At 39.6% G+C, this 15,783-nt stretch overlaps 1 protein-coding gene across 5 annotated transcripts in view; it reads right to left on the bottom strand.

Moving 5' to 3' along the window:
• Nucleotides 1-15,783, bottom strand: part of ARHGEF9 (Cdc42 guanine nucleotide exchange factor 9) — a 171,189-nt gene that overhangs the window by 136,088 nt on the left and 19,318 nt on the right. The window contains exon 1 of one of the 5 annotated variants that reach the window (XM_016122607.1): nucleotides 4,361-5,178. The exons of 2 other annotated variants lie outside the window; for them this stretch is intronic. In XM_016122607.1, the coding sequence (XP_015978093.1) occupies nucleotides 4,361-4,369 (9 nt within the window). In that variant the 5' untranslated portion in view covers nucleotides 4,370-5,178. Of the gene's footprint in view, nucleotides 1-4,360; nucleotides 5,179-15,783 lie in introns of those variants that run through there. 2 more of the 5 variants (XM_016122608.1, XM_016122609.2) reach the window with 2 other exon arrangements.

The raw sequence follows: 15,783 nt of genomic DNA, 5'->3' as shown, positions 1-15,783 counted from the left end.
CACTCTGGCCAGATATCAGAAGAGCTAAGCTTTGATCAAGGATTCTTGGAAAGCAAGAAACTCCGTTGGCCTAGAACAAGTTGCAGATCTAGAAATAAGAGCTAGAGAGTCTAAGATCCTCCACCTCCATCCCACTTCTTAGGACAAAGCCACTGGCGCTGGATCCAGATGCTGTGTGGGAGGTCTTCTGAGGAGGCAGTTATTTTGGGACAATAGGTTCAATTCCCAATCATGTCCCTGTCCAGAGCAAGCACTCCACAGACCAAGGGGAACAGAGGCCAAGATAGCAGACAAAGGCTAGGAGGAGGACATGATTTGGCATCATTCCTGCAACTACCAGAGTGTACCCTTTGGTCACAGCCAAGCACTCCTAATCTGGGCTTCACCACAGGGCAGAAGAGTATCTCATCCACAGGTTCACTGGGATCCCTTAGCTCCCTAGCCACTTAATCTCACACACACACACACACACACACACACACACACACACACACACTTAAGTGCATCAAAGAATCTGAATCAGGGCCCAAACCTTGTTCACCAACCCCACAATTAAACTGGCCTTCCCAGATGAAAACTACTCAGAGACCAACAACATAGAAATAAAATCTCCCAAATTTCATACTGCAGCTAGGCTGGCCAGGCCTCCCTAAACCACAAACAAAATTGGGGCATACTGCACAAGCTGATGTTGCATGTTCTGACAAATAGGAGCTGCCTCAATGGGGACAGGCACTGCTCAGTTTGTCCCTACTGCACCGTCCCTTCACTTTCTCCCTGCCTCAGCCAAAAGTCAGGTTGAAAAAAATATATTTTTTAGGGTCTGTAGACCTCCTTATACTAAAGCTGGGCTGTGAAATGGCTCAGTTAATATTAAGAAGGCAGTGACTGAAGAGGAATTTTAACCCAGGAGCCTTCCAATAAACAGCCTCATGGCTGGGACAAGGCTAGGCTATCTATGCCTTCTGTGGACATGTTTCCTAGGCATTTGCAGGCAATGAATATCTTGCTTTTTCTTTGTCCTCTCCCTCAAAGCATCCCTCTGAGACTTGCTGGGCTCAAGCCCCCTTTCTTCAGAGGCCTTGGTGCCTGGACCTTTAAAGGGTGGGCCCTAGAGCTCAGCAGGAGCTGAGTTATGCATGGGTTGGTAGGACATCGTTTGAGGGCATTTTCTTGCATCTCCTAGTGGGCAGTTGGAAGCCAAAATTCCTTAGCTGGACTTTTACTCCTCTAAGTAGCAAAAGGTATCTCCTACCCAAAGAGGTCAGAGAGGGGAAAGAGGAATGAGGAACTTTGTTAGGAAAAGTTGGAACAAATCAGATAGGAAAAGCCCTCTATGTTCTTTCTTATCTACCCACTTACAGAGAGGGGGAGGCTTTATCAGGCAATAGAGGAAAGAGAGAAGGGGGGGAAGATAAAGAATAAAGGCATAATAGGGAAGAAAAAAATTGAAGAAGTCAAAATGCAGAAGATTCTACTCCTATTGCTGCATTTTTCATTTTCTCCCACTTTTTTTATTTTGCATAACCTCACAAGTCTGAAGGAGAAATGGCAAACCTTTAGGATTCAAGCAAGTAAAAGTCACACTGCCAACTTTGGTTCTCTATTCCCCAAACTCCCTTTTAGCTGCTGTTCAATGGCCTGCCATCTGACTAGCAACATCCCCTTATTTGCCTAGAAATTTCATCTGGAAAATGCTTACCCATTTTGCTAGCTAAATTACTGATGGAAGGGCTCAGTCAAGCTACCCCTTTAGCCTAAGGGGTTATAGGATAGGTGAGAGGACTGGTAGGGGGAATACCCATCCATCCTAGCCCCAGTCAAATCCTTACGCCCCTAGCAAAAGGAGGTCATTCAGAGCTGTGATACTCAGTGCACGACCTTCTGTTTTTCCTCATTCCTAGCACAACCAACCCCTACCCACATTTAGAAGTATAGACCCACCCACCCTCACCCCCTACACAGAGAAGGGTGTGCACACACACCCACAAACATACTGTCACACAACCTACACACATACGTTCCCAAAGGCTTTCTGCCAAGGGCTTGGCAGGCACCCAGTCGTGAAGGTTGTGGTATTTCATGACACCAGTTCATCATAAACCTGGCTCAAAGACCAGCTTTAGAGAACCCTTCTCCCCTTAGGAGTTAAAAAACAAACAAACAAACAAAAAACATTCCATTGTAGTAGTACTTTTCTTCCCACAGAGATAGGTGAAAAATATCTTAAATAAAACTTAAGTTTCTCCAAATAGCAGCAACCAGATATTCCAGATATCCCACCCCCACCTCCCATCACCCCATGATTAGCATTTCATTTTCGTTTTCATTTGTCTTTACAGTTAGTCCCCCTCTTATTTCAACTGCCTATGGACACCCAAAATTACAAAATCCAAGAACTTGAAGACCACCTAATCTAACCATACCCAAATGCCAACTTCACAGAGAACCTCAAACTCACTGAGGAAGAAAAAAATGCCCAAGGTCAAATAGCCACTGAACACAGAGAACCCAGGTCTTTAGTGCCCAGCCTAGAGTCTTTCCTCAGTCTTCAATGTTGTCTCAAAACAAAGTGCCCAATCAAAATATAAGCTTTTTTTTGATAATGCTGCTGGAGCTAAGGATGGGTAGGGGGAGGTCTCACGAGATTCTCTTTGCAAAGAAACAAATTCTAAGCTCAACCGAGGGAGTCCCCACAAAGGGACCAAAGAGTAAATAAAAATCAATGCCAGAAAACTTCCCAGATCATGCTTATACCATGGTACCAATGGAATAAAAAATTAGCTTCTCACCCACACCAAGCTAACAAGAGCATACCTCAAAACTCAAAACCTCTTCTGACGCCATTAAATAATATTCTCTGGGTCCTGAAGTCAGGACAATTTCAAGAGCTCCCTTCATGACCCCTCTCCCTTCATAATCAGTTCTAGAGAGATTGAACAGGATATGGAAGTTGACAGCACAATGACAGCAAATTTGCACATCACACATGAGCAGCCGCCCACATGTGTGTATGGAGGACAAGTGTGTGGATGTGTACGAACTCTGATTCATTGCTACATGAGACTGAAATGGAACTATTTCAAATCAGGTAAGCAATGGAATGAGGAATATCTGCCTATATCAGTGGGTGGGGAAAGGGGGAAAAACAAGTATTATGCACACTGGCATCAGAGGCATCGCGGCCACCCCCACCCTACCTCACCCCCCTTTGCCAAGAGCTTAGTGGAAAAATATAAAAATAACAATAGCAATAATAACAGCAATCATCACCACCAACATCTGATACGGACATGCAAATATATGTCAAATTGGAATGTTGTTTCTAGCTCATGTTTTCTGAACTCTCATCCCATTCCATCCAGACTTCTTGGGGTGGGGGGGGGTGCTCAAAACTTTACTTAGCAAGATACATACTTTCATTTTGTTATGAGAATCTTTCAATTAGAGAGACCTCTGATCTTAAAGAATGCACAAGTAAGCAAATAAAAACCACCACTTTCTCATTAGCACAAGCAAGTTCTATGTAAAATGTAGTTCAAGTACATCACTGCAAATGAGATAACCAAAAGAGGCATATTCAAATAGTATTATTCCTATGGTGGGTAAAGAGCTGGCTTTTGTTGATTTTTTGGAGGACACACAGAGAAAATCCTCAAAATCAAATCCGGGGTAGTCTAAAGGAAAAGAAATCCAATAAGAACTCATCAATGTCTTCTATTGCCAATTCGTAAAGATCAGAAAACGCTTTTACGTTCCATTACATGATTAGAAAGAAACTGACATTCAATGTTTTAAGAAATATTTTAAAGGTGGCTTCTTTCCAAATTGGAAACTGCGAACTCTGGACGGCAAATCAAGATTCAAAATAATCACCAACTGCCAGCTCAATGTATGTACCTCACCATATCACTTCTCAAATTCTCTCTTCTCGTCATACCAAAGAATCATTTCCCCTAAATTCATTCCTTCTATCCATTTTGTTCCCTCTGAACATCCAGTGCAAGGCTGTCTTTCGTGAGACGACAAAAATCCATCACGCTCTTTCCACAAGCCCCCTGCCCCCAAACAAACCCAAATGCCCTCCTGATGGCATGAACGACATTTTGACTAAAATTCCCTAATAGAATTTAAAGGTAGTTTTCAAGAAAATGAGTTGACAAGACACCACAAACAGCAAAACCACTGCTTAAGGACAGAATTTGCTCCGTGAACATTGCATAAATGGCGAATGCACACACACATGCACACTTAAATAGAAAGCATTTATCAACAATTTTACTCAAGCAATAAGCAACTACACTCACAAGCATACTTAAAAGACAAGACATAACAAAAGATTTAGGGAGAGATAATATACCAACGTCATACATATCACAGCGAGGCCATGTTGAAGCTCAAAACGCTTTCCCCCCTAAGAAAGCTTGCTCTTTCTCTCCCTCTCTTTCCCTGTCTCTCTCTTGATTTTTTTTTCTCGGTGGTTTTCTGGATGAAATCAAAGCGAGAGTTAGCGACAGCTCAGGCGGCTGGACTCCATTCAACGCGTTCCCAGGAAAAACATGAGTATGACATTGACAAGCAGGAGAACTACAATCACGGCAAAAACGACTACAGTTTGCACATCCAGGGTCATGGTGCAATGCAGAACACTGTAGTGTTCCAGGTGGGGGGCTGGCAGATTGGGAGATGTCAGTCTCTGTTCTGTCAGACTGTCCATACAGCCACCATGCTAGAAAGGGGAGGAGGAAGTCGGGTGGTTAGGGAAGGGCTGGGTTTGGCGCCCGAGTTTGGTATGGGGGGGAGGGGGAATGGGGACAGGGGAGCTTGCTTTTCCCCTTCTCAGGATTGAGCTGATCTTTCTTCCCTAGCTGAGAATTCTTAGCTTGCGCTGAAGTCGGCAGAGTCCAGCATTATCTCTCGGGCGCCACGGAAAAGGCAAAATCCTGGCTTTCAAAGGGAAAGGCGGGAGGAACCAATTCGAGGTTCTCCAGCGTCTGCTCAGTTTTTCTGTCCCGGCGTGCGTCCGTCTGTCTGCCTAGCTACGGGTCAGTTTCTGTCTCTGCTACTCCCCTCTATTTCGCTCTCTAGCTCTCTTCGCGAGGCTCCCAGCTGTCAGCTAATAGTTCCAACCCTGCCTTGCTGGTTCTCTCCCTCTCCTCTCCCCACCCCCCATCCCGTAGGCTGCGTTTTTATTCACAAGCGACAGCAGGCGCCTGCGTGAGGCTCAGCCTCAGCCTCTGACAGACCCAGCGACCAATAGCAGGTGCTGCAGCGGCGCGTTTTCTCACCAGAGGGTGGGACTTGTTCTGGCGTGCTAGCAGAAGCAGCCAATTAGAGGTCCCAAGGCTTCCTAAACTGGCTCACTCCATTCTGACTAGCCGGAGCCACCAGCCACCAGTTCTGGTGTGGGGGTGGGGAGCTCGCTGGGGGTAGATTGAGGGCTCTGTTGGAAGAGGGGGAGGCTGGGAGGGAAAGGACTGGGAAAGAGGGACTGAGTGACTGAGCAGACAAAAGGGGGCGGAGGGGAGAGAGCGTGGCAAGGAGGGAGGGAGGAGGGAACGAGGAGGGAACCAGGGGAAGACCATTGGAAGCCGAGGGTGGGGGGAGAAGGAAAGATGGGAAGGAGAGAGACAAGTGTTAAAATGAAGAGCAGGGTGGGGGACAGGAAAGGAAAAAGGATGAGGAGGACGAAAAAGAAATGGAATAAAAGGGATATATACATGAGGAAGAGATATGCCTTGGCACCCACTTTGGATCCTGGGCCAAAAGTGCCTTTGGCTACTGTGTAAGTATTTACAGGCAACTCACAATTAGCTATATATATTCAACAAACTGGTGCTGTGGACAGGACCACAAGGATATACTACAAATTATTCACAATCCAATTCTATTTGACTTTCTCTGATATCCTTGTGTTGCAAGTCGGATTTCCCTTCTTACCTATGGTTAAACTACTACAGCTCGAAATTTCCCAGCATGCGGGATACTGTGAAAGAGAAGCTTCCAAAAAACTTGTGATTTGCTTGTAATCACTGCCCTGCTCTGTGTGACCCTGTGTCTGGAGGTAAAGAAAAGGTCGTGGACTAGAGACCAGAATTTTTATATTTACTCTCAGTACAACCTGGAGCTTGTTATATGACTTAAGGGAAATGCCTTTTCCCTTTCTGACCTCCATCTGTCACATGAGGTATTAGCTCTATCTGAAAATTCAGTGAAACCTCTGAATTCTCACCTCAGAAAAATACATATAATTTCAGCAGGCTCCTGGGCCCTCAAAAACTCAGTCCTCCTTTATACAGAAGGTATGTAATGTAAGGGCCCTTCTTACTCTTATATTCCGGGACAGTAAATGTGAACATAGATATTGGTGGAGAGGGAGAAGAAACTAGATTAGCCAGGGATAGAAACAAATTAAGTTCTGGAACTCCTACCATACTACAGATTCTAAGAGGAACGAGAATTGCTTTCTATTCTTTAGAAATCCATCTTAACTAGATGACTGGAAATTCTGAATGAATGCAGGCCATAAAATGGTCCCTGGCCCTACAAGATAGAATGGAACCCAAAAAAGTACCCACTTTAAAAGTTTGGGTTCATAAACCACCTGTGAATGATTCCTGCCAAAACAAACAAAACAAAAAAACCTGAATCAAGCTTTCAGATCCAATTTATAGAAATGTACAGAGGATACAAAAACATGTTAAATGGCAATATGGGAACACAGAATACAAAAAAGTACAGGACCAACAACCCTGTTTTTTAGCAAGTAGGAAGAAAAATGGGAAATTTACTCAGATGAAACTTGTGAATGTGCATGCATATGTGCACACACATATTTGTGACATTTATGAGACAACTAGAAATTTGAACAAACCGAATATCTGATTACATTAAAAATTACTATTAACAGTTCAGATGTGATAATGATATTGTGGCAAAGTTTAACAAAATGGAAATTGGTGTAAATCTTTGGATTTGGCAATGGTTTCTTAGATATGATATGAAAAGCACAAGCAACAAAAGAATAAATTGGATTTCATCAACATTAAAAACTATTGAACGTCAGAGGACAATATCAAGTCTATGACAAAAGACTCAAGAGAATGGAGGAAAATATTTGTAAATTATATATCTGATAAGAGACTTGTATCTAGAATGTATAAAGAATTCTTACCATTTAATTATAAAAAGAAAATAACCGAATTAAAAAATTGACGAAGGAGCTGAATAATATTTCTCCAAAAAATGGTAAGCAAGCACATAAAAAGAAGCTCAACATATTAGCCATCAGGAAAATACAAATCAAATGCAGAAAAATATAAATTCAAATGCAGGGTATAGGTACTGTGTTATTAGTGATGAAATACCACTTTACACCCACTTGGATGGCTATAATAAAAAAGCTAGATAATAACAAGTGTTGGAGGATATGAAAAAAATAGAGCCTTCATAACACTGTTGGTGGGAAAGTAAAATGATGAAGCCACTTTGGAAAAAGTCTGTAAGTTCCTTAAAAAGCAAAACAGTTACCATTTGATCTAACAAGTCCACTCCTAAGTACATACCTAAAAGGAAATGAAATCATGTCCATGCAAAAAATTGTACACAAATGATCATAAAAGCATTATTCACAATAGCCAAAAGATAGAAACAAATCAAATACCCATCAACTGATGAATGGATAAATAAAATGTGGTATATTTGTACAATGGAATATTATTCAGCCATAAAAAAGAATGAAGTACTGTTACATGCTACAACATAAGGGAACTTTGAAAATATTATGTTAAGTGAAAGCAGCAAAATATAAAAGACTTTTATTTTATTTTTTATTTTCATTTTTATTATGGTGACATCGGTTAATAAAATTCAATAAGTTTCAGGCGTGCACTTCAACGGTAAGGCATATATATATACATTGCATTGTGTGTTCACTGCCCATAGTAAGATTTCTTTCTGTTACCACATATTTAACCCATTTTACCACATCTCACTCCTCCCTCCCCTCTTGCCCCTCCCCCCTACCTTCTGGTAACCTCTAGTCTATTGTCCATGTCCATGAGTTTCCACTTATTTGTCCTATTCCTTTGTTGCTTTAAGGTTTACATCCAACATATAAGTGATATCATGTGGTGTTCAACTTTTTCTGTCTGGCTTATTTCACTTAGCATGATTATCTCGAGGTCTATCCATGCTGTCGCAGATGGAAGTATTTCATCTCTTCTTATGGCTAATATTCCATTGTATATATGTACCACCGCTTCTTTAGCCAATCATCTATCGTATGACACTTCGGTTGCTTCCCTATCCTGGCCACCGTGAATAATGCTGCTATGAACATCGGTATGCAAATAACTTTTCAGATATGATTTTTCAAGACTTTGGGGTAAATACTCAAGAGAGGGATTGCTGGATCATATGGTAGATCAATTCTTAGTTCTTTAAGGAACCTCCATACTGTTTTCCACAGTGGCTGTACCAATTTATAGTGCCACCAGCAGTGTATGAAGGTTCCTTTATTTCTGTACCCTCGTCAACAATTGTTATTACCTGTCCTGTTTATAACAACTATTCTAACAAGTGTGAAATGGTATTTCATTGTGTTTTTGATTTACATTTCCCTCATAGCTAGCAAAGTTGAACATCTTTTCATATGTTTGTTGTTCATTCGTATATCTTCTCGGGAGAAGTGTCTGTTCAGGTCCTCTGCCCATTTTTGAATTGCATTGTTTGTTTTTTTGTTCTTATTGAGTTGTATGAGTTATTTGTATATTTTGGATATTAGGCTTTTATTAGAGGCATTGCTTGCAAATATATTTTCCCATTCGGATGGTTGTCTCTTTACCTTGTTGACGGTTCCATTTGCTATGCAGAAGGTTTTTAGTTTGATGTAGACCCATCCATTAATTTTTGCCTTTAATTTCCTTGCTTTTGAGGTCAAATTAATAAAATCCTCTTTAAGTTCAAGGTCCTTGTGTTTAGCTCCTGTTTTCTTTTATGCATTTTATTGTTTTAGGTCTTATATTCAGGTCCTTAATCCACTTTGAGTTCATTTTGGTGTGTGATGATAGACAACAGTCTAGTTTCATTCTTTTGCCGGGTTCTTTCCAGTTTTTCCAGCATCATTTACTGAAAAGGCTTTCCTTTCTCCACTGTATGTTTTTGGCTCTTTGGTCAAAAATTATTTGCCCATATTAAAATGGTTTACTTCTTGACTCTTGATTTGTTCCACTGGTCTGCGTGTCTGTTTTTCTGCCAATACCATGCCATTTTGATTATAGTAGCTTTGTAGTATGATTTGAAGTCAGGCAGAGTGATGCCTCCAGACTTGCTCATTTTTCTTAGGATGGTTTTGGTGATTCGGGGTGCTCTGTGCCTCCATACATATCTAATTATTTTTTGTTCTATTTCATTAAATCTATTAAATGCATTAAATTTATATAACACTGTAGCTAACAAGATCATTTTAACTATGTTTATTCTTCTAATCCAAAAACACAGATTGTCTTTCCATTTCTTTGTATCTTCTTCAATTACTTTTAATAGGATATTACTGTTTTCATCATATAGATCTTTCACATGTTTTGTTAAATTTATTCCTAGGTATTTTATTCTTTTTGTTGCAGTTGCAAAAGGAATTGTTTATCCCACTTCTTTTTTTGACAATTCATCATTAGAGTATAGGAACGTTATCGGTTTTTGAACGTTGATTTTGTATCCAGAAATGCTACTGTATTTCTTATTGTTTCTAGTAATGTTCTTGTGGAGTCTTTAGGGTTTTCTATGTAGAGAATTATGTCATCTACAAATAGGGATAGTTTGACTCTTTGTTTCCTATTTGGATGCCTTTTATATCTTTCTCTTGCCTGATTGCACTCACTAGGACCTCCAGTGTTATACTGAATAACAGTGGCAATAGTGGACAGCCTTGTCTTGTTCCTGATCTTAGAGTAAGGGTTATTAGTTTTTCACCATTAAATATAATGTTGGCTAAGGGTTTGTCATATATGGCCTTTACTATGTTAAGGTACTTTCCTTCTATAGATTTTGTTAAGTGTTTAGATTATAAAAGGATGCTGTATCTTGTCAAAGGCTTTTTCTGGACCTATTGATATGAACATATGATTCTTAGTTTTTTATTTGCATATGTGGTGCGTGGTATATCATAGTAATTGATTTGCATATGTTGAACCATCCCTGTGCCCATGGGATGAAGTCCACTTGATCATGATGTATAATCTTTTTTAATATGTTGCTGTATTCAGTTCGCTAGTATCTTATTTAGAATTTGTGCATCTGTGTTTATGAGAGATATTGGTCTGTAGTTTTCTTTTCGTGTGTGTTGTCTTTACCAGGTTTATTATCAGAGTGATATTGGCCTCATAAAATGAGTTGGAAAATATTGCCTCCTTTTCGGTTTTTTAGAAGAATTTGAGGAGAATAGGTATTAAATCTTCTTTGAATGTTTGGTAGAGTTCACCAGTGAAGCCATCTGGTCCTGAACTTTTACATTTTGGTAGGTTTTTGATGGTTGTTTCAGTTTCCATACTGCTGATTGGTCTATTTAGATATTTTGGTTATTTTTGATTCAGCCTTGGAAGGTTGTATCTTTCTAAGTACTTGTCCATTTCTTCTAGGTTATTAAATGTGGTGTTATATACTCTTTCATAGTATTCTTGTATGATCCTTTGTACTTCTGAGGTATCTGTCATAATTTCTCCTCTTTCATCCCTGATTTTATTTGTGTCATTTCTTTTTTTTTAGTGAGTCTCTAGCCAGGGGTTTGTCAATTTTATTAATCTCCTCAAAGAACCAGGTCTTTGTTACATTTGTTTTCTATTTTTTTGTTGTTTGTTTTGTTTTCAGTGTCATTTAATTCTGCTCTAATTTTAATTATTTTTTCCTTCTGCTGAATTTAAGCTTCATTTATTTTTCCTTTTCTAAGTTTTTAATATGAAGTGTGATGTTTTTCATTTGGGCTTGTTCTTGATAGGCCTGTAATGATATGAACTTTCCTCTTATGACTGTTCTTGCCACGTCCCAAAAGTTTGATATGTTGTGCTATCATTATCTTTTGTTTCTATTTATCATTCGATCTCTCTTTTAATTTCTTCTCTGACCCAGTCATTCTTCAGTAGCATGTTATTTCATCTCCATGTATTTATTCTTCTCTCTTTTTACCATTGATCTCTAGTTCAAAGCATTATGATCAGAAAATATAGTGGTATGATTTTAATCCTTTTGTATTTGTTGAGGTTATTTCTATGTCCCAGTATGTGGTCAATCCTTGAAAATGTTCCACGTGCACTGGAGAAGAATGTATGAGCAGCTGTTTTGAGATGAAAGGCTCTTTAAATGTCAATTATATCCATTTGGTCTAATGTGCCATTTAAGGATGTTATTTCCTTATTGATTTTCTGTTTGGATGATCTGTCCATATCCAACAGTGGGGTATAAGGTCCCCTACTATGATAGTGCTTTGGTCTGATTCTCCCTTTAGTTCTGTTAGTAACTGCTTTATATATTTTGGAGCTCTCTAACTGGGAACATACATATTAATGTGTTAAGTCTCTTGGTGCGCGAATCCATTTATCATTATGAAGTGTTCCTCAGTATCTTTCTTTAACTTTTTTATTTTGAAGTCTATTTCATCCGATATTAGTACCACTCTGCTCAATTTTCTCTGAATGTCAATTGGTTGTAATATTATTTTCCACTCTTTCACTTTGCTTCTATATTTGTCTTTGGAACTGAGATGTGTCTCCTCGAGGCAGTACATGGTTGGGTTCTCTTTTCTGATCCAATCTACAATTCTGTGCCTTTATGTTGGTGAATTCTGTCCTTTTACATTTAGGGTAATTACTAGAATATGAGGTTTTCCTATAACTATTTCATTTGCTTTCGAGTAGCTCCGTGTTTCCATTGCTTTCTTGTCCTTGTGTGTCTGGGTTTTGTTTGTTTGTTTGTTTGTTGTTTTTTGTGTTTTTTGGGGGGTGTTGTTGGTTCAGTATTGTGGGTTTTCCCACTAGTTCTTCTTGTTTATGTTATATACTTCGGTTCTGAATCTTTGGCATGTGGTTACCTTACAAATATGTAGAGGTTAGTTATTTATATATGGTAGTCCATTTTCTACTGCATGTGCCTTATCTCCAATTCTCCTTTGTGAATTCATATTTTTGAATCTTCCCCTTTTCTGTTATTGTCTCAATTTGTCCTTATGTATGCTGAACATTCATTAGAATCTTGCAATAGCAAATTTCTTCTTATTGTTTAAGCTTACAATGCCCTGTTCTTAATAAGAGTTGCAGTCCTCTGCTTCTATCTGTCTGGGGTCATATTACTCATAGTTATGTATTTTTTTGTCATTTTCTTTTAAGTGAGCTGTCCCCTCTCAATATTTCCTGTAATGCAGGCCTTGTATTGTAGAATTCCCTCAATTTTTGTATGTGTGCAAAGGTCTTTATTTCTCCTTCATATCTAAAGGAGAACTTTGATGGATACATTATTCTTGGCTGGTAATTCCTTTCTTTTAATAGTTTAAATACTGGATTCCACTCCTTTTTGGCTTGTAAGGTTTCTGCTGAGAAGACTGACAATAATCTAATAGGTTACTGTCTTCTTTTCCCTGGCTGCTCTGAGAATTCTTTCTTTGTCATTAATTTTTGATAATTTTAATATGTGGGTTAGAGAAGGCCTTTTAGGGTTGAGATAACTGGATGTTCTGTTGACTTCTTGAATTCCAGGCTCCAGCTATTTCCTTAGATTCGGGAAATTCTCGTCGACTATTTGTCTGAAAATGCTTTCTAATCCCTGCTCTTTTTCCTCCCCTTCTAAAATGCCCATTATTCTTATTTTCTCTCCTGATGGTATCAGCTAGTTCTTTCCTTCTTTTTCGTTCTTCAGTTTCTCTCTTCTTCCTTCTGATTTATTTCTAGATTTCTGTCTTCAATGTCACTGATCCTTTCCTCCATTTGGTCAACTCTATTTACCAAGCTTTCTATTTTATTTTTTATCTCTTGCAGTGTGCTCTGCATCTCTAGTTCTATTTGGTTCTTTTCGTGGGTTCAATCTCTCTGCTAAAAAAAAAAAATTCTGCTGATCTAGTTGTTTTTTCAGTTCCTGGAATTCTTGATATGACTCGTTTCAGACCTCACTGAGTTTTGTCAGAAGTACCATCCTGAATTCTCTGTCATTTAAGTTGCATATTTCTATGTCTTTAAGCTTATTTTCTGGAGATTTTTTATCTTTCTTTCTGAGCTGACTTGTCATCTTGGTTGTTCATGGTATTTAATGGACTATTTCTCCACCTGGGCATTAACAGAAGTGTATTCTACTCTTTTTCCAGAAAGAAGATTTATTATATAAAGGTCTCTCTTTAGCCTGTTGCAAAGAAGGCATTTTTCTTTTGGTTTCCGATAGGTGATGTCTAAGCTTCTTTGATCCCTGCTTTATATAAATTCTTTAAAATGTCTCTTTTTTTCCTTACAAATAATCATACTCACTACCCTCAGTTTCAGTCCCTGTCAGAGTTAGGGACAGTTTGGTAGCGTTTGCTCAGATTACCCTGGAGCTCTGTGGTGTTCAATATTGGAGGACATGGGGAGAGAGGTACTCTGCATTGGGGGATAGGGACAGAGGTTTAGCTTCACGTTTTTGCAACTGTAGCTGGTAATCTGCTGTTGCTTCTCTGCTGTCCACACTTCTGTGCTTTCTGCCATGATCCCTGGGCACTGCCGCTGTGTGAAGCTCACAGCTCTTTCAGATGGGGCTGTTCAGAGAACCTGTCACACCTTCTCCCCTTCCCCTCATCCTGCAGGGAGCTCCGGCTGCAAGAGGCAGCTTCTTTGTTTCTTCCAGTCTACTGCCCAATTCCCAGGGTTCTGACTTGTGGCAGCCCTTATGAGCAGATCCCACACACAGACATGCTGGTGTGCAGCTTGGGTTTTTTTTGTTGTTGTTTTTAGATGTTCATCTTATTGCTGTTACAAGGGGATAGATCTGGGGACATCTCTCACTCGCCATGTTTCTGACGTTACTCAAAAGGCTTTTATATGATTCCATTTATATGAAATGTCCATATAGTTAGAGTAAATACTGTTTAATGAAGTTTTTTTTTTTTTTAGTTTTACATAAACATAAAATTGCTCGGTTGTAAAGTTAAAATGCATTTCTTATAGTAGGTAATGGTTAAAATAGTTTAAAAACCACTTAACTAGTTTATGTTGAGACAGATACTGGTGATCAGGATGGTGCATAATGTAAGCAACTAGAATCTTTCTTCTTGCCTTAAAAGTGCAATCTTATTATTTCTCCACCGACACTCCAACCCACTGCAGCCTGACTTCCACCCCCACTATCCCATAGGAAACTGGAACTTCATGTGACTATAAACCAATGACCAACTTGTTCCTAAATCTCATGACCAATTTTCCATTTTATCTTACCTGACTTCTCTCCCACTTGACTCCATTGATGCCTTTCTCCTTCCTGAAATGCTCCTTTTGCCTTGGATACACCATTCACATGACCTGTGTGGTTATATAATCTTTACTTCCTGCCTAAGTTTTTCTTCTTTCAGTCATTAAGGTCATGATTTCTGAAGGTTCTTCTAATCTCAGTCCTCTTCTCATTCCACCCTTGCCCTAAATAATGGACCCATGCATTCCCAAGTCTTGAATTACCACCTACATTACATACTGATGCACCTCCTTTCAACAAAGTTACTATACAAAATTATGAGGAACAAAACAGATATAGGCTCTTATCTGCATGGAGCTTATGACTGCTTATGACACCCAGATAACTCTCTTCTCTCTAAATCCAGAGATGAATCTTCAATTGCCTTCTAGATCTATCCTCCTGAATAACTCACACAATCCTCAAACTTAGTAGGTCCAAAATTGAATTAATCTCCCATTCCTGCCATCTTCCTCCTTCCCCTGAGATCTCTTTTTCTTAGGAAAGTTGCACACAGAACTATCCATAAGTCTTGCCTCTCTCTCCCCTTACTGTGAGCCAACCAGTCTCCAGGTCCTTATGATTCTCTTCCTCCTTAATATCTCTTTCATGTGACTTTCCTCTATCTTCCTATTACCAATACCTTTAATCAGTTCCTCATCATCTCTGATCTATTACCTTGCATTTTTTGGTCTCAGTGGCTCTCTCTCCCCAATTCAGCCTCTACTCTCCTGCCAAAATTATCTCTGTCAAAAGCAGTTCTGCTCTCACCAATCCTATGTTGGTCACTATACATTGGTTACTCAGGAGCCATAGCACTCTCCCTCTAGCATCCCTTCCTATATTGCTGAAAAGCTAAAACTAGAAAGAACTACACAACGACCTGTCATTTCTCAGACTCTTTTGGTTCAGTGTTCTGGACATGATTTATTTCTACCAATCATATGTACATGTACAATATTTAGAAGGAAGTGATACAGAAGCCACATTTCTGCTGCTTCTATTGGTATGAACAGTGGTAGAGATTTTAGGGTTTTCTGCCTCCATGTTACCTTTCCATAAGCCCTAGTGTCTAGTCATTGGTTTTGTGTATTTGAGTCAGCAGAGAATGGAATGTATGTCTTTGTCATTGAGAATCTGGCAGGCATAATGGTACTCTAGTCAACAGTTAAGGGAGTGGTGGATTCCTGATCTCTAGATCACAGATAAGGTGAAGTGCTCCCAAAGCCCTTGATACCTCATCGTCCTGCTTGTTGCAGAGAAAACAGCTCCCCTGTTGGTGTTATGGGAGTCATTCCTGGAGGCCCAGCCTGAAGCTTGTTCTAC

Source organism: Rousettus aegyptiacus, unplaced genomic scaffold (assembly GCF_014176215.1).
Source record: "Rousettus aegyptiacus isolate mRouAeg1 unplaced genomic scaffold, mRouAeg1.p scaffold_m13_p_9, whole genome shotgun sequence".
NCBI lineage: Eukaryota > Metazoa > Chordata > Mammalia > Chiroptera > Pteropodidae > Rousettus > Rousettus aegyptiacus.
The sequence above is the reverse complement of the archived record's forward strand: the minus strand, read 5'-3'. Positions and strand labels throughout refer to the sequence as shown.